Here is a 25,025-nt window from a genome sequence, read left to right as displayed (position 1 = left end):
AGTTTGCATTTGAATGGGAGATTACATTGAGCACTGTAAGGTATTCCACTTAGGGGATGAGGTAACAGCTCAAGGAAAGAGCATCTGCATGCTTGCATGCAGAAAGTTCCAAGTTCCCTCCCTGGCAGCATCTCCAATACAGGGCTGAGAGAGACTCCTGCCTGCAACCTTGGAGAAGCTGCTGCCAGTCTGTGAAGACAATACTGAGCTAGATGGACCAAGGGTCTGAATTGGTATATGGCAGCTTCCTACGTTTCTAAAGAGCAGTAACAGACCATAGAGCAGGGGTGCACAACTCAAATGTCCCAGGGGGCCAGAAACAACCATGACGATGTATGGGGGTGGGGTGGCGAAGTCATTTTTCAGTGCATTTATTCTTGCAGTAAAATTATAAAAATAAATATTAAAGCAATTTCTAGTTAGTTGTGTCAACCCCCCGCCATGGCTGGCCCACAATTTTAACCAAGGATAGTGGACAGAAAATAAGTCTTGTCCTTGCTCAGTCAGCAAGCACCTTTCCAGCTCCAAACAAATGCCAGATTTGGGGCCTCCTGCTGTTGCTGACTACCTGGGCCATCCAAAATATCCCCGTGGGCTGGTACTGGCCTCTGGGCCTTATGTTGTGCAGGGCTGCTATAGAGTAAGTTATTTTGCAAACATTAAATAGTTTTACAAACATTAATTTCTACATCATAGGATTTTAAAACATCTAGTCATATTGATGTATCATATATCATGTGAGTCCGTAAACATCTCTCTTCAATATATGTTTATAGATGTAAACAAACATCTATGCTTTTATAATTTTTGTTTTAATTATTAACTGATTTTAATGGTGTTTTAATGTAAACTGCCCTGAGCCTTTTGGAAGGGCGGTATAAAAGTTTTAATAATAAATAAATAAATAAATAAATAAATAAATCTTGTTTGATAATGCATAGCCAATGTTTCACTTCCTTTAGTTATACACATGTAAATTGTTTTTTTTTTTTTACATCATTGGGTAAGTCCATTATTGTTTGAAGCTTCTTTATTGGAATTTCATTTCATTTTGAATATCTAATCTACAGTATTCGAATGGTTACCATAATATTAAAATATTTTTAAAGCTTTGAAGTTGAGATTTAAGGTGCTTAGAATTTGCACTTGAGCTCCAAAAACTGTGAAGGTTGGTTTAATTAAGTAAGTAATTAATTAATTAGATTTCTAGTCACCTTAACCTTTTGGGCCATGTAATCAGCAGCCAAGTCTGTGTATATTTTTGTATATTATGCTGGCTTTAGAAATTAGGCTTCATGCACCTACACTTTGCCTTGGTCTTTCAGCTCAACATTGGGCTGGGAAGGATATGTGTCTAGGCAGAAATTCAACAAGTGTGGCCTCCCTTGGTAGAGCTGCACCTGATGAATTTCTCCCTGAGGCATTTTATTTACACTTCACTGGGATCCTGGGAAGAGATGTGGGATTAAAATGTAATATACTAGTAGGTGAGGTCTGTCGTTGACAGGGTAAATTCATTTTGTGTAGATTACGCTGATAGGAAAATTCAGAAAATTAAATATATATAATAGAGGTTTTTTTTATTAATGAGCTTATAAAAATGATTCATTTTACTGAATAATTACCATATATGGTAAATTTGAACTATCATAAATTTGAATCTGAGAAAGAACTTCTGCTTCTCTTGTGCACAATGTTTTTGAATTATTGAGCTGATTAAAGGTAAAGTGTGCCATCGAATTGGTTTCAGCTCCTGGCGACCGCAGAGCCCTGTGGTTGTCTTTGGTAGAATACAGGAGGGGTTTGCCATTGCCATCTCCCACGCAGTTTGAGATGATGCCTTTCAGCATCTCCCTATATCGCTGCTGCTCAATTTATGTTTTTCCCCAGACTATGGGAAACATACCAGCGGGGATTAGAACCAGCAGCCTCTGGCTTGATAATCATGTCATTTCCCTGCTGCGCTGTAATATACTAGGTGGCTACTGAGTGTTTAAATTCTGTTGAGACCAATAACTCTTAAAGTTTCATGATTATATTCAGAATTTCTCTTAAAAGTACAACTTTATTGTATTTTTAAAAAATACAACTTTAAAAATACAACAACCCTTCTCCCCAGCATATTCCAGTGTAAAAAGTAGTTCAGTTAATTTCAGTGGCAGAAATTCTATACAAAATTTGATATCTGTAGGTCATCAGGAAATATGACTTTCTCTCACACAAACACACTCACAGACTCTTCAAAATACATATGAGATTAATTTTCTGGACTTTGAAGAAACAAGATAGAAAAAGTATTGATGCTTTTGAACTTTGGTGTTGGAGAAGACTTATGAGGATACCATGGACAGCCAGAAAAACAAACCAATGGGTCACAGAACAAATCAATCTAGAATTTTCACTGGAGACACAAATGTCCAAGCTCAAACGATCCTACTTTGGACACATTATGCGAAGACCCAGCTCCCTTGAGAAGTCTATAATGCTGGGGAAAGTTGAAGGAAAGAGAAGAAGAGGATGATCAGCAGCAATGTGGATGGATTTAGTTACAACAGCAATGGATGCACCACTGAGAGACCTTCGAGGCCAAGTTGAAGACAGATCATCCTGTAGAGAATCTATCTATGTGGTCACCAAGAGTTGACACCGACTTGATGGCACATAATCAATCAATCAATCAATCAATCAATCAATATGAGATTATAGCCTAACAGCCCAGTTCAGTGCATATTTACTCAGAAGTAGTAAATCTGATTCTCACAGAACTCAATCGGGGATTACTCCCAAGTAAATGTGGACAGGAGTGCAAGCACAAACCCCAAGCATTAAGTACCTGGCTAAGTCTTCCTTCTTTACTGATTTTGCAACTCAGGGCTTGGCTTACACTTTGCTCTTCCGTTGTATTGTCAGAGCAATTAGGGCAGACAAGTTACAATTGTTTAACAGAGGTGAAGCATTCCCTGGAAATGAGCAATTGTGTAAATAAGGAAAAGGAATAACTAGCAAATCACTTGACATTTCCACACCAGTTTACATATCCAGGAGCAACAATTATTCAACTTCCATGCAAAATGAGCTTTTAGCTGAATCTAAGGAGAAGACTATGATGCAAAGCCTTCCAGATGGGTGCTTGCTACTCTTTTGCTCTGACAATGGTCAATGGAGCTTTGCAATTAGCAACTGCATGGCTGGCCAATATTCAACAATCCAACTTTCCCTAATATGGAGATACTGTATAATGGCATCTCGGCCTGAATTTCAGCCTATAACACAGCTGTGAAAACTACAAAGTTCCAGGCAAGGAGGAAAGGTGCTGAACCTATAAGGCGGGGATTGGCAAACTCGGCCCTCTGCTGTTTTTGGACTACAACCTCCAGCATCCTCTGTCACATTATTGTGGCTAGGAAAGATGGGAGTTGTAGTTCAGCAACAGTTGGAGGGCCAAGTTTGCCTACACCTGCTATAAGACAAGGATTTCCAGTCCAGATATGGTTTATTTGTTTATGTATTAATTTAGTTGGCATTCTGTGGATGCGAAAGCTGGACTTTGAAGAAGCAAGATAGAAAAAGTATTTACGCATTTGAATTTTGGTGCTGGAGAAGCATTTTGAGGAGACCATGGACAGCCAGGAAAAAAACCACATGAATCATAGGACAAATCAATCCAGAATTTTCACTAGAGGCACAAATGACCAGGCTCAAACTATCATATCAGAATTGATTATGACAGCAATGAATGCACCGCTGAGAGACCTTAAAGGCCAAGTTGAAGACATGGAGAGGAGAGCTGGTCTTGTGGTAGCAGCCTGCTTCTCCTCCAAGTGCACACGGGAAGAGCATTTTGCTGATACTGGTCTATTCAGAACCTTTTAGGGGAAACTGCTTCCAGACTTGAGGCACAAATATTCAAACCACCACCCCAACTGGATATACGAGGATGTTTCATTCTATGCAGGTAATCAAAATTGGAGTTTGGGGACCCTCACCTGAAAGTATTGGTTTTTGTGCATGCATCTGTCCACACAAGTGATTGTGACATAATGGGTGGGCTATGTATCACTGTAAACCAGGGCCTCACAGCTCCAGCACATGGCACAGCAGTTCCCATCATCTCCAGCCACAGTGACCAGGAAGGGGAGAGCTGGTCTGATGGGAGGAAGCATGACTTGTCCCCTTAGCTAAGCAGGGTCTGCCCTGGTTGCATATGAATGGGAGACTTGATGTGTGAGTATTGTAAGATATTCCCCTTAGGGGATGGAGCCGCTCTGGGAAGAGCAGAAGGTTCCAAGTTCCCTCCCTGACAGCATCTCCAGGATAGGGCTGAGAGAGATTCTGTCCTACAACCTTGGAGAAGCTGCTGCCAGTCCATGAAGACAATACTGAGCTAGATAGACCAATGGTTTGATTCAATATATGGCAACATCCTATGTTCCTATGACAGATCATCCTGGAGAGAATCTATCTCTGTGGTCACCAAGAGTCAACACCGACTTGATGGCACTCAATCAGTCAGTCAGTCAATTTATGTAGTACATTTGTATACCGCCCTATACAAAAAAAGTCCCTGGGCAGTTCACTACAACTCCCACTATCTCATGCCTCAATGGCCAAAAATGATGGGAGTTATACAGAGGTGGAGCCACCACTGGGCAAATGGGTTCAAAGAACCCGGGCCACCACCAATCAGGGGCCGCGAGCGTGGCCCCAGACACACACACACACACACACCCGCATCTGACATCAGACACAGGGGCATTATTTAGGTCCCAAACGGGGCCGTGCAGCCTGTTTGGAGCCAAAATCGGCCCACACTGTGTGGGCAGCGTGGCCGGAGTGACTCTCCTGGCCCTAAAGGCAGGGAGAGCTGCTCCTGGTCTCGCTGTCAATGCAGTGGGGACGATCGATCTCCCTCCCAAATGGGGCCGCGTGGCTCCATTTAGGATAGAGGTCGGCCTGCGCTGCATTGGCAGAGCGGCTGGAACGGTGCAGGGAGAGTTGCTCTGGCCCACGAGACATTGCCCCCCGCCCCGTGTGTGACATCAGATGCGGGGGCGTGGCTAGCCGGGCCCCTGCGTCTGACGTCAGGTGTAGAGGCGGGGTCAGGTGGCCGCAGTGGCAGCCACACATGGGCCGCCCCCAACCTCGCTAAGCTCCTGGAGTTACAGTCAAACGTTTGGCAACCCAGCTTTGAAAACCCCTGCTGTATAGGATGGCTCTTGATTTATTGTGCTTTACGTTGCCATTGAGAGTTTCAGGTGCAAGACCCTCTGTTGCATCAGCCCATCGGCATGAGCACCCGTCAGCTGGGAGGAAGACAACTTCAACAACAACACGATCGACGGAAAGCAGAACAGAACGTTTTTTTCGTGGCATGGTGCCAAGCATCATGGCCTTCAGAGGCGTGCCGACCAAACTGTTGTATGACGCACAGGACCAAAAAGAGAGGGACAGAGTTGGGAATGTTAGAACAGGGGTAGGCAACCTTGACTTTCCAGCAGTTGCTGTATTACAACTCCCAACATCCAACATCTGGGAACTCAAAGGTGGGCACCCCTGCTGTAAGGGGGCCATTAACTCAAGGCGTCCCAGTTGTCAACTCCTTTCCATAGGTCAAGAAGCCAGAGAACTCTCCCATTGGTTGCCACCAGGACTGAGCAACTGACTGGACAGCTCCTAGCACGGAGATAGGCAACCTTGGCCCTCCAGTGGTTGCTGAACTACAATTCCCATCATCCCTGGCCACAATTGATTATTGTGAGGATGATGGGTGTTGTAATTCAATAACAGCTGGGGAGCCACAGTTGCCGATCTCTGACCTAGCATTACTACCTCTTTCATAAGAACAGCCTTGTTGGTCAGGACCAAGGAAGCCCTTCTAGTCCAGCATCCTGTTTCCCACAGTGGCCCACCAGATGCCTCTGGGAAGCCCACAGGCAAGAGATAAAGGCACACCCCCTCTCCTGTTATTGCTCCCCTGCAACTGGTATCTAGGAGCATCTTGCCTCTGAGGCTGGAGGAGACCTATTGCCACCAACAAATAACTAGTAGTCACGTCACTCTATTTTTGGTACTGTGCTTTTAACAACCAACCTGTGAAGGCTATCCTGCTTTGCTCCATGCCACAAAAAACGTCAGCTGCTGCTTCCTACAGACCATGTTGTTGTTGAATTTGTCTTCCTCCTCCCAGCTGATAGGCGCTCATGCACTGGGCTGATGGTGCACCAGTTGCAACAGAGCTTTACCTTGCATATTTAATGGCAAGGTACCAAAGAAAACCACAGGGCTCTGGGGGCACAAGGAGTCAAAACCGACTTGATGGCACACTTTTTACCTTTAAAGTGCCCTCAACTCCTGCCTGTAGGCTTCCAGCGGCATCTGGTGGGCCACTGTGTGAAAAAGGATGCTGGACTTGGGCCTGATCCAGCAGGGCTGTTATGTTCTTATGTTCTAACTAAAGCACGTTAAAGCCACCTAATGGCACAGCGGGGAAATGACTTGACTAGCAAGCCAGAGGTTGCCGGTTTGAATCCCCGCTGGAGGAAACAGCCATATTGACTATGGGAAACACCCATATCGGGCTTCAGTGATACAGGAAGATGTGGAAAGGCATCATCTCATACTGCGTGGGAGGAGGCAATGGCAACCCCCTTCTGTATTCTACCAAAGACAACCACATGGCTCTGTGGTCGCCAGGATTCGACACTGACTCGATGGCACACTTTACCTTTACTAAAGCATGTTAAATCAAGAGGTATCCTATACAGCACAGGTTCTCAAACTTAGGTCCCCAAACATTGTTTGATTACAACTCCCATCATTTTTGGCCATTGTGGCATGAGAGTGTAGTTGGACATTTGGGGATCCAAGTTTGAGGACCTCTGCTATACAGAGAGGTCATTCACACAAACAAAAACTGTATTCTACCCAGGTTTGGGAGAGATATACTCTCCCAATTTTTGGATGTGTGGAAGCATGGTAAGAGGAAAACCTGGGTTGAAGTGATTGTGTGGAAGCAAGGAAGGAGGAAAAGCTACCCAGGTTTTCCTCCTCCCTTGCTTCCACACAATTAAAGTTGCCACGTCCCCCCCCCATTCTTTGTTTCACCTGGATTTTAAGCATCTCACCTGGATTGCTTAGCCCACCCAGATTTGCTTGGACTTCAGCTTTCATTAAAAAATGGAAAAGAAAGAAAAGCTAAACCCTAGCCCTTGTAGAAACTGAGTTATGGAGCAAAATGTACAGTCACAATTCTGCTCAAAAATTACTTTCAAGCTAATTTCCATAATATGCAAATTAGGCACATGGATTTGGACAGCTGGAATATGGCAATCCTACACACCATCACTTCTACCAGGTTTTCCTCCTCCATCGCTTCCGCACAACCAAAAATGGTGAGCACACAGAGTTCCCAAATGCAGGTCGAACCGTTTTTGATTGTGTGAATATCCTCACAATCGGGCGTGGCTAAGCCCATTCATTTCACTGAATTTAAACACACTTAATTCTGCATAGGCTCTTGGATAGCTGTTGCTCTGTCATGGCAGGGATGAGAAAAGCTGGTGACTCCCCCGTCTCCACCAGCTACAAAATCCCTCCCCTGCTGCACCTGGTCAGCCTAGCTAGATCTCTCCTGGAGGTGTTTTGCTTCCTTGGAAGTCTCCCTCCCCTTTGTATTAGGCCTTAAGCTTCTGCTGCCCATGGGTCTTATTAGAGGAAACTTTCCAGTGCTGCTGGCAGCTCATCAAAAGCAGCCAACAGTTCTTGCATCATTCTCCAAAGTCTGCCTTGTTGTGAAAGGTTGGCAAGGTGAAGAGAGGAAGGAGGGGTAAGGTAAGAAACAGAGAGAGAGAAAGAGAGACAGACAGAGAGATTGTATGGAAGGGAGAGAGAATGTACATCTCGACAGTATAGTTTGAGGAGCTTTGGAATCTAATTGCAGTTAGGGCATATTCTGACTGAAGCTGTTCCTAAACCTTTCCCCCACTGTTTCTCATAATATCATAGTAACGTAAAGTAAAGATAAAGTGTGCCACCGAGTTGGTGTCGACTCCTGGCACTCACAGAGCCCTGTGGTTGTCTTTGGTAGAATCCAGGAGGGGTTGACCATTGCCACCTCCCACGCAGTATGAGATGATGCCTTTCAGCATCTTCCTAGATCGCTCCTACCTGATATAGTAGCAGCGCGGATTTGGACTGGCAACCTCCTGCTTGTTAGTCAAGCATTTCCCTGATGCATCACTTAAGGTGGCTAATAGGAATGTAGGAAACGGAGTCAAACCACTTGTCTATTTAGCTCAGAATTGTCCACACAGGTTTTCTGGCAGGATGCCCTTATTTGAAAAGTCCATGTGCCAAAAACTGCATTGTGTCTTGTTAGAAGCTTGACAAAGAAGCCACTATGCAGGCAGTAACAACTTCTAACAACTTGTTGCGGGGAAAAGATCCCTCTAGAATCCAGCCTTCCTGTTCGATTCAGCCACTTTGCTTTCATCCGTCTATCACTTGGATAGAGAATGGGGCGTCTTGGCAGAACCAAAGAGGATTAGACTCAATTCTCGCCAATATACTTGTTGTCTTAACTAAATGAAGTCAAACAACAAGGGTACGTGCTCAAAGAAAGCGCTTTATTTCATGTCATGAAAGGCACGAGTATCATCAGAGCGCATCTGGATGATACTGCGCCCCGAGTTATACAGCAGGTAAGTTTTTATAGGTTTCAATCATACAAGCATATCGATAAAACGATTAATACACGTCATTAGTTATCAAACTTACATATTCCAGAGGTGTCATCTAGAGCCTGAGAAGATGATTAACTACCTGGCTTCTGACAACTTTAATCCCTATGGTATCTTTTCATACCAGCCAGACCCTCTTTCAGCTGGCGAAGGAATTCAACTAATGGCCTGTGCTTGACCACTCCTGGTACCTGTTGCCTCGGTGGGTCCCTCAACCCACATTCTTGGGAGGGGGGCTTCTTGCTCTTAACTCTGGCCTCCTGTTAGTTTCATATTCCATTAGGGAATATTACACTTTAATACATACTTTTATATATTTTTATATACTTATTTGTAGGCCTGGATTAAACATTTCATTATCAAACTTCTATAAAGCATATCTAAGATAAGCAGTTCGAATTGCATCTAAAGATGCTTCCAGAATATTCTGGTTCATGCCCATTGGCTCACATAGGAAGCTGCCTTATACTGAGTCGGACCCTTGGTCTATCTAGCTCAGACTTGGCTACACTGACTGGCAGTGTGACCAGCAAAAACCACAGCTGGTCATGAGTAAAGTGTGGGGCAACACACCTCCAGGTCATAGCAAAGACCGAATGGGCCACCCTCACCCCTCTCTTTCACAAAAGAGAAGGCACTAACTGGTGAGCAGACTAGATTTCTGAACCAATTAAGGAAGGAATCCTCCCTTCCACCAGAGATAATGATATCCCCTGCTAACTTGGCAAAGAGGCACCTTTTCAACATGGTGATTCTCTTTATTTAGCAGGGGGAGAGTAACTGGTCCTATCCATCCTCAGCACAGTACCTCCAGTGACGGTTGCTGGTGTCTATCTTGTGTTTGTTAAGAATGTGAGCCCTTTGGGGACAGGGAGCCATCTTATTTATTTATTATTTCTCTGTGTAAACCGCCCTGAGCCATTTTTGGAAGGGCGGTATAGAGATTGAATTATTATTATTTTTATTATTAACAACAACAACAACAACAAATTTCCTCACACATCTAACTTTACTGGTCCTAATTACTAATTCCTGGTCCTAATTGTGAGTCCTTTGGGGACAGGGAGCCATCATTTATTTATTATTTTGCTGTGTAAACCACCCTGAGCCATTTTTGGAAGGGCAGCATAGAAACTGAATTAATAATAATAATAATAATAATAATAATAATAATAATAATAATAAATAGCACTCCTTGGGAGTCGCACAAGATAAGCAGTACATTTCCAAACCCATCTTTGAATTAACTATCAGTCAGCAAGGACTCAGGGAAATCAGCGCATCAAAACTGGTGTGGGTTGAATAGAGCTGTGCCAGATTGCATATCTGAAGAGGAGGACAACTTTAGGGGTATAAGATTAATACCCCTAAAGACATCCTGCTCTTCAGATATGCAGTCTGGCACAGCTCTGTTCAACCCAAGTAACACATTTTGCACAACTTATTATTTATTTATTTATTATTTATTTAAAATGTCTTATATACCGCCTTCTCCAAAGACTCTAGGCAGTGAACAATACCAATAAATAATTAATAATAATAATAATAATAATAATAATAAATAAGAGCAAACGCCTGGCGAGACAGGTGGGTCTTAAGAAGGGCCTTAAAAGCAGCCAGGGAGGGGGCTGAACGAATCTGGGGTTAAAGAACTTCACCTTGCCTTTGTTGGGTAAGATCCACTCAACCCGATTACTCTCAAGTAGCAACAAGCTTCTTCGTCTTTCATGGAATTTGCTACCCTCTGGGTAGACAGCATGGCTTGGAAACTGCCTCCAGGCATGTTCTGCAGTATATGTACCCTCCCCCAGGGGCGTAACTATAATAGGGCAAGGGGAGACAGTTGTCTGGGGGCCCACTGCCTTGCCCCCCCCGAGGCAAGTCACATGACTGACTCCCCCAGCCACGCACCCGCCCGGGCTTCCTTCAGTTGTGTTCATCCTCCGAAATTGATGTGAGTGTTAAGAAATGGAGCTACCAGAACAGCATGTCTTTCTCTAGTACCATTAAATGGCTTGCATCGTTCACAATTTGATGTTCTATTGTGGCACATAAGTATCTATCTATCTATCTATCTATCTATCTATCTATCTATCTATCTAGAGAGAGTGTTACCACTATTCAGCCCCATTTAAGATGTCTTTACTTCATGAGCTGAGCTTCATGGGGGGGGCATTTTAAAATCTTGTCTCTGGGTCCACTCCAACCTTGCTATACCCCTGGTACCCCCAGTCAAAGCACATGGCTGGGAATCTGCTTGGATTACTGTCCACACGGACTCTCAGAAGCGAGTGATAGCCTCCGCTTCCTCACCCCTTTTCTTCCCTGCCTTTCTGCTTGTTCCCTGCAAGAGGAGGCCAACCAACGTGCAAGGGACGCACCAACAAACCGGGGAAGGAATAGGTAAACTAACCTCTTGCCCTTCTAAGCCTCCTCACCGCCTCTCCCTCTTTCCAGCGTCCCTGCCCTCGAGCACTTTCCATGACCTGCGTGTGACCTCTGCTTTAGAGACAACGGGGAGAGTGGGGAAAGAAATCTGTGGGATAGGAATATGTTAAGTCACGTGTTGAAATGTTCCTGCTCATTCTTACATTCTTGTGAGTTCCGCTGCTGTTAGGGATGTGTAAACAGGTTTGATGTCAAACCGGTTTGGTTTGACGGCTTGATGTCGAGCCGAACCCCACCCACCCGGCCTTTCGGAGCGGGGGGGGGGTCGCGAGCTTTATCTCTGTTTTGGACTTACCCCCTCTGTGGGGCTTCTCTGAAGTTCCCCCTCCCCACTGGGCCTCCATTATGCCTCAAATTTTTGTTGTAAACTGCCCAGAGACGTAAGTTTTGGGTGGTATAAAAATATGCTAAATAAATAAAATATGCTAAATAAATACTTAAACTTGTAAGTAAATAAATAAATAACTTCGCCCCCGTTGTGGCGGCCATTTTGCGTGTTGAAAATTTCTGCTAATGCATATTTGCACAGATCTACCTGTTTTATATCTTACATTCTTGTGAGTTCAGTTGCTGTTTGTGCCTTCATGAACCCACCTGTTAAAAATACTGTGTGTGTTACAGTGTGTGTCACGGTGTGTGTGTGTGTGTGTGTGTGTGTGTGTGTGTGTGTGTGTGTAGGGGGGTGCTTAACTTACAGTGGGGGTGGCGGGGGGGGCGCCAAAGGCCTTTAGGTCCAGGCTCCAAAATTAGATAGGTGCACCTCTAGATTGGTGGTCTCCAGGCAGAAGGTTCTGGCTGCTGGAGGGAAGAAACTCCTTGATTGGTTAATGTGTGGGACTCTATTGAAAGTCCATTGTCTGCCCTTAAGAGAGAAAGCAAACCGATTCTGACTCTCTTCAGTCAGTGGCAGCGCAAAGAAGCAATTTGCCAAATCTATAACACTATAATAATTTGCACTATGTCCAATCTTTTGCATTGTTTCTATGACATTAGAAATGACCGGTGCCATCATAGGTGTTTTCTCATTAACTTTCCAAAAGTCTACAACCAGACGCCAAGTCTTACTGTCAGCTTTTTTCACTGGCCAGACTGGCCCCAATTCTTCCACTAAAACCATGTCAGGTTTTCCATCAAGTTTTCTAAGATCTGCCCCTTCCTGCCTCAACATTTCCCAAATCTTTCTTCTAGTAGGTGTATTTCTCTGAGAAGCGTCCTGACTATTAGGGCGCCAGCCGCTCTGATTGGAGTACTTAATATCACCCCGAGATCGATTTTGCGGAGTAAGAGACATTGGCGGTGCTGTAGGTTGTACAGCTTTTACCTGGCCAACATTGCTAGATACCCCCAGTTGAATCCTAATCATATCTATTAATAAATATAATAATAATAATAATAATAATAATAATAATAATAATAATAATAATTAATAATAGATGACTGTGTAAACAAGAAATAGTAAAAATAATTCAATTTCTATACCCCCCCCTTCCAAAAATGGCTCAGGGCAGTTTACACAGAGAAATAACAAACAAATAAGATGGAACCCTGTCTCCAAAGGGCTCAAAATCTAAAAAGAAACATAAGATAGACACCAGCAACAGTCACTGGAAGTACTGTGCTGGGGGTGGATAGGGCCAGTTACTCTCCCCCTGCTAAATAAAGAGAATCACCACATTAAAAGGTGCCTCTTTGCCAAGTTAGCAGGGGTCTAAGCATTGCTTTAACTGTCCCCAATTCGCTGGAAAATTTAAAGCCACCACCCCTATTGCATTCCGCCATTGAGGAAGCAATCCATCAAAAGGAATCCTTAGTAAACCGGGAGTGTTTAACATAAGAGCTAGTTGGTCAATAGTCGCAGGTATAGCTTGAAGACCTTCTAAAAGACCAGTCAAATAAAGACCAGCATACATCCCTTTGCAAAATCGTTCTGGTTCTTCTCCTTCCTTTTGCAACATTGCAAGAGCTTGGGCACATAACTTAGACTTGGAACCTTTTCTTTTAAGCCACTCCTTTAACACCCCTAAAGGGCCATTCTGGTTAACATTGTATGCTGCTGCCTCTGCAAGCCCAGGAAGGGATAAAAATAAATGCTTCATTTCTTCATTATCTAACTGATGCTCACATTGGACCTCTAACAGGGATATGCAATATTCCAAAGGATCTTTCATGGGTCCCAGTTTCCCCCGTATGCCTCTAATTTCACCTATACTGAGATGCTTTTGTGTCTCTGTATATGTGATACCTGCGGTTCCTGGATATCGAGTACTCAGCTCTCTAATCACTTTAACGGAGGCACTTCCTACTGGATTACAGCACGGATCATCTCTACATTCATCATCACAACAGGAAAAATCAAAGCCCTGGCAAGGATCATCACTGGCACAACCCAATTGGGGCAAACTCTGTGATGATCACGGCCTCATATACATGTCTCTTAAAGCCATGCTTTGAGCCGTGAGAGTCTGAATTTGTTTAGTCTGAGCCTCTGTTTGCTGTGGTTTGCAACCCAAATCAACCATTTGTTCTCGTAATCCCACCAATTTTTCCCCTTTCTCAATCAAATCCTGTCTCATAAGTAAGTTTTCCTGTTCTATCTGTTGTAAGACTTTCACATATCCTGCATTTTTCATTGCTAAGTTCCCCAAAATTTTCATCATATCTTTCAAAGTAGAATGCATCAAGGCTATTAGAACAGATTTCTGCTGTGATGGAGTCTCTAGGTTATGTCCTATAACCATTTCCCTGTACCCCTCATAGATAACGGGAATCTACAGCCTGCTGAGCAACGTCCAAGCTACAGGCATCCAAAGTACGCTTCAGGGTTTCTAATTCATCTTTTATACCCTTACAAAGAGCGTCTCTCGTATCTTTCATGTCACGCTTCACAAGAAGCTCCTTCTCCAATGAGAAGGTCAAGTTACCAAGCATTTTATGGCCATCCGCTTTGTCCCTGGGAGTAGGATAGTGCTCCCATAAAGAAAGCGATGGTGTGTCCTCTTTCTTCTTAAAGAAACTCATAATGGGTACCCACAGTCAAGTCTGTTCCGCAAGCCCTGCTAACACTTGCCTGGTCCGCACAGTCACACAAGGACAAATTAGAGTGCCCGCATTCTCCACCAAATATGTGGGAATCTATTGTCCTCTAGCTCTGCACGGCCCAACAGCAAGGCAGCCCCAGGAAAACGAGCACAGACACCAGCTGGTTTTAGTGAATCAATGAATGTGTGTCTTTATTATATTTGATTAAACAGCAAGCTAGCTCCTAATTCACACACACACACACACACACACACACACACACACACACACACACTCATACTCACCAGCCCCACTTAAAGGTGATCAGTCTTTAAAGGGGTGTTGGGAGATGCGGGAGGCCTCACTCTGGGTGGTGATGCTTCTCAGGGATCTTCTGGTTTCGTGCCTGACTTATAAAGGGATGTTTCCACTTCGGCTGGTACATCTGTAGTCCACTTTCATGTCCGTGATCACAAGATGTACTCATCGTACCTTTTTGTTCTTTTCCCAGTTCTTTCTCCTTTACAATGTCTTCGGCATTTCTCCCCGGTTCTCACCGATTCTTCAGGCCTTTGGCATCTTTCCCAACATTGTTCGTGTTTGAAAGGGAGTGGGGCTGGGGCACACTTGATGTTGCTCACTCATGCATTCTTCCATACATACTGTCTGCAAGTACTACCTAAGTTTCTCAATTTGTCAAGATTACATAGCTCATGGAGTTACAGAAATGAGCTGTTACAAATTAGTATATTGTTCCTTATCTCTAGATCATTATAAACTTGAAGTTCAGCTGAGTATTTTATGCATCACTGCTACTACAAGGCTAGCATAATTCTACAAATGTATCCCTTTGGAATTGGATAAAAAGAGCCAGTATGGTGTAGTGGCTAGAGTTCTGGACTAGGAACGGGGAGACCCGAGTTCAAATCCCCATTCACCCATGATACTAGCGGGGTGACTCTGGGCCAGTCACTTCTCTCTCAGGGATGTTGTGAGAAGAAACCTAATTATGTAGTACACCACTCTGGGCTCCTTGGAGGAAGAGCTGGATATAAAATGTAATAATAATAATAATTTAAGATAATAATAATAATAATTTAAAATAATAATAATAATTTAAAATAATAATAATTTTTAAAGTGAGGGCTGAACAACCAGGGAGAGGTGGGCTGTGGGAGAAGAGCTTTTTGAGAGTGCTGCTGATGAGTGCTGTGTGAGCCGGAAGCTTGGAACACCAGCAGAGTCGGGCTGAAACTAAGTTACCGTGTTTCCCTGAAAATAAGACAGTGTCTTATATTAATTTTAGCCCCCCCAAATGCACGAGGGCAATTAGCGGTACATCAGAAATTACTGCTAGGTCTTACTTTTGGGGTAGGTCTTACTTTCGGGGAAACAGGGTAATAAGTACCACTCACGAATTACTCTAAAGGACTGTTTAATTTTGTTATGATTCTTATTATGTGTTTTTAATGGTGATTGATTTTACTATGGTTTAAATATTTTCGCTCTAAACCGCCTTGAGATATTTTAATGAAAGGTGGTATAGAAATGTAACAAGAAATAAAGAAAGCCACAGGCTCTCCTCTAGACCACCTAACAGGACAGGGCTTCAGGGAGTGTGTGTGTGTGTGGATTTGTTGGCCCCCACACATGGCGGTGGGTGGCAATCAAAAAGCATGATTCAGTATTTCAAATGATCAGAGTGATCCTTTTCATTCAACGCAGTGAAGCCAATCTGTTAAAATATATTTATTTATTATTTATTTACCTGATTTATATACCGCCCTTCCAAAATGGCTCAAAATATAACCCCAGGGTCAAGGGTAATTTCAGTAATTTCAACATCAACCCAGAATGGACAGACCAACAGTGCATGATTTATCTATGGCATTCTCTGCCACTAGTCCTGATGGCTACAGGGCTACCTCCAGGCTTAGAGGCCTCTGAATACCAGTTGCAGGGCAGCAGCAGAGAGGGCATGCCCTCACCTCTTGCCATTGGGCTTCTTGGGGCCACTGTGGGAAACAGGATGCTGGACTAGACAGACTGTTCTTACACTGCTCAACATTATGCATGTGATAGGATGTCGCATTTGCGCAAGGGCAAATATAGTGCAAAGAGATGCGCAAAATGGTGCGGCCGTTACGGCCACATCGCTGTGCAACTCCGTTTGTGCACTTTTTTGGCCCTTGTGCAACTGTGCAAACACTACACCACACCACATCAGAAATGTTGTGTTGAGGTCACTTTTTCCGGGAAGGCCAAAAAGGCCTACCAGCTAACCTGATAGGGTTTGTTGACTCTGGACTCCTATGATTAATCAGCCAAATTTAATAAGAAGCCAGAAAGGAGATATAGTTCAGTATATTTATTCAGCCGAGCAAAGCTGCTGGGTGCGCACGCCAAAAAGTGGCACACCCCTACAAGCAATTACAGTCACTTTTATAGTTTTCAGATAAACAAGCATTAGCCCACCCAGTCCCTTTCTGTAAAACAATGCCTTTGGTTATATTCAAACAAGTTGTTTTCCAGACATATTGTCACACACTTTCAAGAGGTGGCTTCCCGTCCCCCCGCTTGCGGTTTCCAAACTCAAGTGTTTCTCAAGTGTCAGGATCCTGCCTTGTCTAGCCAATTGTTTGTGGTTTCAGCACAGAAATGCTTGTGACATTCAGAAAACTCCCCTGCTTGCATTTTATTCCTTCATCATTTATTCCCTAATAGCTTTTAGCAATGTCCTACAGAAGCAAAATGGCGTTAGTTATGCTAAGAATAAAACATAGCTTTTTTTACGGCCCCTACATCTGCACAGCAAGAGAGAAGAAAGTGGGGGCGGGGGGGGAGAGATGCGCTCAAAGGCACATTCTTAAAAGGGCCTTGTGTCAGGGCTATGGGGAAGAAGAAAGGGAACGCCGCCTCAGAGGCGTATCTAGGGAAAATAGCGCCTAGGGCAAGCATTGAAATTGCGCTACCCTGTCCAAACATCCGACACCCATCTTTCAGATAACTTTACCATAATATCAGCTGAAAAATACAAGTCAATCTCGTTAATCTTTTAATATTTAAAAAACTATTTAGCATGGACGTAGCCAGACCAAAAATGCTGGAAAACTACAAATTTCAGTATGCTGGGGCTCATGAAATACCCAAATACTATGCGGAGGTGTACTTGGAAAACTCAACAGAGTTGCCTGTCTAATTCTCTAAGCCTTGAGCTCCTTGATGGGAAAGTGAGCACACCGCACCCATGCGCAAGAACTGGGCGCCTGCGCGCAGTGCTGTTTTAAGTCCCCCTGCTTTCTTTCCTAGACTTGCTTTGCAAACCTCGGCTCCGTTTCCGCGTGTTATTGATGCCATCAGCCTGTCTGCGCACCTTTTTTTTTGGCCCATGTGCAACTGTGTAAACGTTACACCGCGCCACATCAGAAAGGCCGCACAGCCAGAGAGAAGAAAGTGTGTGCGTGTGTCTGGGGGCGGGGCAGGGCTCAAAGGCACATTCTTAAAAGGGCCCAGTATCGGGGCTACTATGGGGAAGAGAAAAAGGAATGCCACCTTGCGCTCCTTGATGGGAAAGTGAGCACACCGCACCCATGCGCAAGAACTGGGCGCCTGCGCGCAGTGCTGTTTTAAGTCCCCCTGCTTTCTTTCCTAGACTTGCTTTGCAAACCTCGGCTCCGTTTCCGCGTGTTATTGATGCCATCAGCCTGTCTGCACACCTTTTTTTTTTGGCCCATGTGCAACTGTGTAAACGTTACACCGCGCCACATCAGAAAGGCCGCACAGCCAGAGAGAAGAAAGTGTGTGCGTGTGTCTGGGGGTGGGGCGGGGCTCAAAGGCACATTCTTAAAAGGGCCCAGTATCGGGGCTACTATGGGGAAGAGAAAAGGGAATGCCGCCTTGCGCTCCTTGATGGGAAAGTGAGAGCACTCTGCACCCATGCGCAAGAACTGGGCGCACGTGCGCGCGCCGCCTACTTCCTCTTCTAGGCTCGCTTTGCAAACTTGGGCTCGCTTTCCGTGTGTGATTGATGCCATCAGCCCGTGCCGGCTCCGATTGGCCCGGCTCGTCCCAGCTTACGCGGAGGCTGGCTCTCACATTGCTCCCGCTCGGCTCCTCCCTCTCCCCACCCATCTCCCGCGTGCACCCTCAGCCTCCGGCCGGCCAGCCTGCGTTCACTTCTTCCTCTTCAGGAGATGCGGGGAGTTCCCGGAGCGAAGCGGCGGCGGCGACTCTGAATCTGAATCTGAATCTGGATCGACAGAGGAGCCAAGCGGAGGCGGCGGCGGCGGCTCGGAATCAAGCGATGGCGACGTCCGTTTCTGCGGCTGGAGTTGATGCTGGGCTGGGCGGGAAAGCAGCAAGTTTCTGGGCCTGAGCTCCGGTGTGAGTTGCTCAAAAAGGAGTGACTCCCGATCAGCCCTTAATCCGGATTAAAAGAATCGGGGCACTCTCCCCCCACCCCGCGGCTCCTTTGCTACCCTTCGACTCCCGTTTTAGCCCGAGGTCCCGATCCGAGCGCGGAATAATCTGCAGAGCGCTCCGACGTCCCAACTTCTATCTCCAGCAAGAAGGATTAAAAACAAAAATCGCACCGAATCAGCCCTTCGAGCGATTCCGCCTCCCCCCCCCCAGCTTCCCGGGGAGTAAGATGCGCTTGTGGGGGGGCACCTTACCTGCGGGGAGCGACGGACCCAAAGCCCCGCCGCGCCAGGTAAGACGGAGCCCCTCGCAGGAGGGATCGCCGCCTTTTGCGCCGCAATGTGGTTTCCTGCCCTTTGGTGCCGGAGGAAGGCAGAGCCCGCCTAAGCCAAGCCGGCAAGGCTGTCAGCGTGCACTTACATGCGAGTAAGCCCCGTGGGGACTTGCTGCGGGGTAAACATGCGCTGGATCGGGCCTTCCACACGAGGAGGGGTCTCTCTGGATAAACAGGCGCTTGAATCGCCGCCCTCTCCCGAAGTATAGCATAATTTCAGAAGAGACCCTGCATGGCAGCAACTTCACCCTCGCACATGACATGGCTGGGTGCAGAAAGGGGGCAGGAGGGGTCCTGCCCCCACCCCACCCCCCGTGCCTCTAAAGGGCTGCCGTGTTTCTGCGGTGGGGAGCAGAGAGTTGGAGGCTGGCTCGGAACGGCTGCTCCAGAATAATACAAAAAATGAAAATGAAAATATGTGTGTGTGTGTGTGTGTAAATAAATACACCCTAAAAATATATGTTCGTGTGTGTGGCAGTGGTGGGGTTGGTACATGGCCTAAAAACATTGTTTAGTCTGGCAGTGGTGGGGTTGGTACATGGCCAGAAATCGTGCTTCATGGGATGGATCCCAAGAAAGGATTTATGGCTCCCCGGGAAAGGCTGTTCCAGCTGTGCCTTTTCTGAGTGTGTGTGTGTGTGTGTGTGTGTTTGTTTTTAAATCGACCTGCATAAGTTTGCATTCTTGAAATAATGCCAGAAGGTCTGATATCAAAAAAGTGAGCTCTCTCCTGTTAGGGGGAATACAAACAAATAAGAACTTCCATAATTAACTGGAGAGAGAGAAAAGAGAGAGAGAATTGTTTTCTCCCTGGAAGCTGGGAATCTCTCTGAACTCTTACTGTCGCTTGCTTCTGTGGAGATGCCGTAGCAGTTTCCTGCACTGAGCCAGAGATTGGACTAGAAGATCTCAAGGAATCCTCCACCCAACACTAAACACTCTGTGATTCTGTGGTCTTGAAGTGCTTGGGGACACCCACTTCCCTATTGGTGCTTCTCTGCAGAGCCTTTCTTCATGTTTAAAATCATGGATGCTTTGCTGTTTCTTTTGTGAGCAAAGAGGTGAAGCTTGCTCTGTCTTCTCAGTGAAGGGTAACATAATCCCACCCATCCTTCCAAGGGAAAGGCTGGTTTTCATCTGCTGCTGACAAAGTGTGCTGTGTGTTTTTAAACTGACACTCCAGCGCCCCCACATTGACTAAGGGGGATTTGCTTTTTACTCCTTACTCATTCCCACCAGATCATCTGTTTCTTGTTGGAGATGCTTACGAAAACATGGCCTTCAGGCTCTGGTTATGGCCTCCGTAGCCATTTATGGGTTGCCAAAGTGGTGCCTGTGGTTTGCAGGGGAGAGTGTGCGTATGCGCGCGCATGTATGTAAGTATAGGGCCGACTCTTCTTGCTGGGAAGGCGCACAGTCAGCTCCTGTTGAATGCAGTACGTTGCCCCAAAGTATCTGGGCAGTGCCTGGTTGCAGGGCTTATTTTTGTGGTAACTATAGCACTTGGATGCACAAATGTGTTGGGCAGAGAGAGGTTAGGAAATTCCATTGGTGTGAGTGAGTGTGTAACGATTGGAGGGGAGAACATTTGGCTGCCTTTTGTTGTAGATGGCCAGAATGTGTAATTTACAGTTGTGTGCTTCTCTTTCCCCATTCTTTGTATTTGTGTTCGAAGCAAAGAATGAAGGTGGTGGTGTTAAGCTGTGCATTTGCATCCAGAAGTGTCAATTTCAAGACAGCTCTAAACACCCGGAGAGCTTGTGCCAGGTTTTGGGTCCCCAGATGTTGGATTACAACTCCCATCACCCCCCTCCACAGTGGTGGCAGGGGATTATGGGAGTTGTAGTCCAACAGCATCTAAGGACCCAAGTTTTGAGGACCCCTGGTTTAGTGGGTAAAATGTTTGGACTTTTGCTGGGAGTAAATCCCCACTCAGAGGCGACTTTTTGGACCAGTCCCTATTTCTCAGCCAAACGAGCCTACCTCATAGGGCTGTTGGGAGGCTAAAGCAGAGTTGCCCACATCCATATATAACTACCCTGAGCTCACTGGGGGAAGGGTGGGCTTCAGATGTCAATTATCTGTAGTTAAACAAAGGCTTCTTTGGAATAAGCCAATGAGAGCCAAACAAAATTATCACTAATAACCAGAAGTGCTAGTTCTAGATAAAGAAACACGCAGGCAGCCTGAATGGTCTCTTTAGAAAAACCCCAAATACCTAATGCTACTGTTGTGTTAGAGAGACCCTCCCTTAAAGGAGTTAATATCAGATGTGGTTGCATGCCAGGCTGCTGGTATTTGGTGCACAATTCTATTCCCCTATCATCAGTGGTAGTTAAGATCCCTCGGGTGCTCCCCAGTAATTATGACAATTGCACATGGCTGTGCGTACATTGGCAACAGGCATTTCGCAAGGCCAGTGGTGTACCACCAGTATTCAGCTGCCATGGGAGCAGCAACGTTGCACATCTGAAGCCAGATTCCAGCAGCTTGACGGGACCTATGAGCTTTCGAGCCATATTGGGTTAGTTGCCTGGCACAGATGTGAAGCGGCGCATCAAGGAAAATGGATGATATGCTGTGTGCGCGTAGCCAGACTTGGGCTCTTGCCACGTTGTGGTTTTGAGACAAAGGTAATTCTCAGGGGTTTTAATAGGATTGCAAGTCAGTAAAATTCTCCACACACACACCCCCCGGCAACGAGTTTGGAAGTGTGTTATAAGACATCTGTCATTTTGCAAATAGCCTTTTGACTAGGTGACATCCTTTCCAAACGGTGTCGAACTGAGTCCTTGAACAGGAGTAAAGTAAAGGGTGCCCCCGAGTCAATGTTGACTCTTGGTGACCAGAGCACTGTGGTTGTGTTTGGTAGAATACAGGAGGGGTTGACCATTGCCTCCTCCCGTGCAGTATGAGATGATGCCTTTCAGCATCCTCCTATATCGCTGCTGCCTGATATAAGTGTTTCCCATAGTCTGGGAAACATACCAGTGGGGATTCAAACCGGTGTGTTCTTGTTAGTCTAATAATGCTTGACTTCTTTGGTCACAATTCATAGTAGGCATTGATTGGAGAATTGACTTCATATAGAGCAGGGGTTCCAGCGTGTGCTGCTCCCGATGGGGCTCAACTACAACTGCCATCATCCACAGCCACAATAAATTATAGCTGGGGATGATTGTAGTTCAGCCACATCTGAACATCATAACACAGGTTGGGCTTGGGAACCCTTGATAATAGAGACAACACATCTCTAGAAACCTGATTTCCCACAAGCTATACACTTGATAGGTTTTCAACATGGGGATAAGACATTGCTAATATGCATGCACAGCCACCTAATGGTGCGGCGGGGAAATGACTTGATTAGCAAGCCAGAGGTTGCCGGTTCAAATCCCCACTGGTCGTTTCCGAGACTATGGGAAACACCGCTATCGGGCAGCAGCGATATAGGAAGGTGCTGAAAGGCGTCATCTCATACTGCGCCGGAGGAGGCAATGATAAACCCCTCCTGTATTCTACCAAAGACAACCACAGGGCTCTGCAGTCGCCAGAAGTCGACACCGATTCGACAACGATTCACGATTCGACAACGATTCGACGGCATTCAGAATGGGGCCTTGCGGATTCAACCTGAGCAGGATCTAAAATTTACTGAGTGTGTGAGTGCGTGCCTGTCCGTATGCCTTAGAGGGAACACTGGCCAGAACTATCCACAGCTTGGCATGCATAGGCCAAGGTAAAATTTTAGCACATTATTACATTAAAATTAAAAATATTACTTGTGGATCTATTCCCCCTGTCAATGGTTGCCAGCCCCAAACAAATGCTAAGTCCTCTCCTCTCCCTAGATTGTTGTTGCTTTCAGGCTGCAATGCTAGGCATGCTTACATGGGAGTAAGCCTCACTGGGCACACCATGGAGCGTATTTCTGAGAAAGCATGCGCAGGGTGGCGCTATAAAGTAGCTTCCAGCTCCTGTGTTGTGGCAGGATGCCTGGGGCCAGTAAAATGGTCACTGCCGGCTGAATCTGCTCTCCCCTTGCCCTTGGGCCTTATGGCATGCACATCTGTATGCACTCACACATTTTTTGATGTCCGCTTAGTAAATTTTGGATCCCGCTCAGGGCCGACTCTGAATGCACATGCGCACATAGTGCCTTGATACTGCCACTCAGAACAAAACTCATTCTGCACGAAATAATTGGAGGGAACAATAGCTGGAAATGACCTCCGAGGTCATTTCCGGCCACCATTTTGCTGCATAGAGCCTGGGGTGGGGGGTGTCCCTGTGATTTTTTTGTGCAAAAATGGCAGAATGGGGGGGGCATTGCTGGATGGCTGGAGACCCGCAGAGCATGGTACGGCACTTTCTTTTTCTTATTTCTTAAAAAATTCATTTTTAAGTAGGAACCTAACCCCCCCAATTCAAATCGCTTCAATGCCTCATCATCTGCTGTTTTGCCATCTGCGGCTTCAACTGAGAACTGATCCCCTGAGGATAATAAGGGCCACCTGCACAACATGTTCCAGGAGCCTTGTTCGCGAAAGGACAGCCAGAGCTCAGTGGTTGAGCATCTGCTTTGCATGCAGAATGTCCCGGGTTCGATCCCTGGCATCGCCTGAAAGGGCTAGGAAATGTCTGAGACATGGGGGTGCCGCTGCCAGTCCGTGCAGACGATAGTGAGCTCGATGTAGGAACAATCAATATAAGGTCCCTCCTTGAGGGGAGGGCCCACCGCTCAGTGATAGTGGATCCAGTGTTCAAACTCTGCCATTATCCCCATTGCAAGGATCAGGTAGTAAGTGATGGGAATGAGTTTTGCTTGAGATCTTAGAGTTGCTGCCAGTCAGTGTAGACAGTCCTGAGCTGGATGGACCAACATTCAGAAACTTTCTAAATTTTGTATTTTAATACCTAATCAAGGCAACCTTGACTCTCCTACAACCAGTGGTCCCTCTAATTTTTTTTCCATCTCTGTGTGGAATGAGTTTTGCTCTGGGTGGCAGTATCAAGGCAGTCTGTGCGCATGTGCATTCAGAGTGGGTCCTTCCTGATTCAACCTGAGCGGGATCTAAAAATGACTGAGCAGACATCCAAAAACGTGTGAGTGCTTGCACATGCGCATGTGTTAGAGGGAACACTGCCTGCAACTGAGCTATAACTGCCATCACTGCCAGCATGGGTCCATCTAGCTCAGTATTGTCGACCCAGGCTGGCAGCGGCTTCTCTGAGGTTACAGGCAGGAGTCTTTCTCAGCCTTATCTGGAGATGCTGCCAGGGAGGGAACTTGGAACATTTCCCAGTACTCAATATACCACTTAAGTGCTAAACCAAAACCCCAGGAAGCCAGCAAAGTGGGCACATGAGGCAGCTAGGAACCTAGGGAGCTGCCATATACTGAGTCAGACCATTGGTCCATCTAGCTCAGGATTGTCTACACAGACTGGCAGCGGCCACTCCAAAGTTGCAGGCAGGAGTCTCTCTCAGCCCTGTATTGGAGATGCTGCCAGGGAGGGAACTGGGAACCTAGATGCTCTTCCCAGAGTGGCTCCATCCCCTGAGGGGAAGATCTTACAGTACTCACACATCAAGTCTCCAATTCATATGCAACCAGGGCAGACCCTGCTTAGCTAAGGGGACAAGTCATGCTTGATACCACAAGACCAGTTCTTCTCTCAATGCTAAAAGGCCATAACAACCATGCTAAAGAGAGGAGAGCTGGTCTGGTGGTAGCAAGCAAGAATTGATAAGCAGGATCTGCCCTGGTTTGCATTTGAATGGGATACTACATGGGGCTGCTCTGGGAAGAGGACCTGCATGCTTGCGCGCAGAATCTACTTCTTGGGCTCCTCTGTCTGCAATGCTGAATCTGATTTTCCAGGAAATTCTGCTGAATGAATGACTTGTACTTTCAAGGCAATCTGCTACGAGTGCCAGATTGTTCATTGCGTTTTGTGGGTGAGTTACAAATATTTAGAGAAGAGATTAGAATCTTGTTGTAACATTTAACCTTTCATCTGTTTTCAATATGCCCCTTTGAGAAGCAGCAGCAGCAGCAGGAGACC

General features: G+C 45.8%; 1 protein-coding gene across 3 annotated transcripts in view; it reads left to right on the top strand.

The window, feature by feature from the left end:
• The first annotated feature begins 18,336 nt into the window (after window positions 1–18,336).
• C10H15orf39 (chromosome 10 C15orf39 homolog) overlaps window positions 18,337–25,025 on the top strand; it is a 31,672-nt gene continuing 24,983 nt past the window's right edge. For all 3 annotated transcript variants that reach the window (XM_053273112.1, XM_053273114.1, XM_053273118.1), the window contains exon 1: window positions 18,337–18,915. In XM_053273112.1, coding sequence (XP_053129087.1) covers window positions 18,853–18,915 — 63 coding nt within the window. In that variant the 5' untranslated portion in view covers window positions 18,337–18,852. The remainder of the gene's footprint in view (window positions 18,916–25,025) is intronic.

The sequence above is a fragment of the Hemicordylus capensis genome, chromosome 10 (genome assembly GCF_027244095.1).
Source record: "Hemicordylus capensis ecotype Gifberg chromosome 10, rHemCap1.1.pri, whole genome shotgun sequence".
NCBI lineage: Eukaryota > Metazoa > Chordata > Lepidosauria > Squamata > Cordylidae > Hemicordylus > Hemicordylus capensis.
The sequence above is the reverse complement of the archived record's forward strand: the minus strand, read 5'-3'. Positions and strand labels throughout refer to the sequence as shown.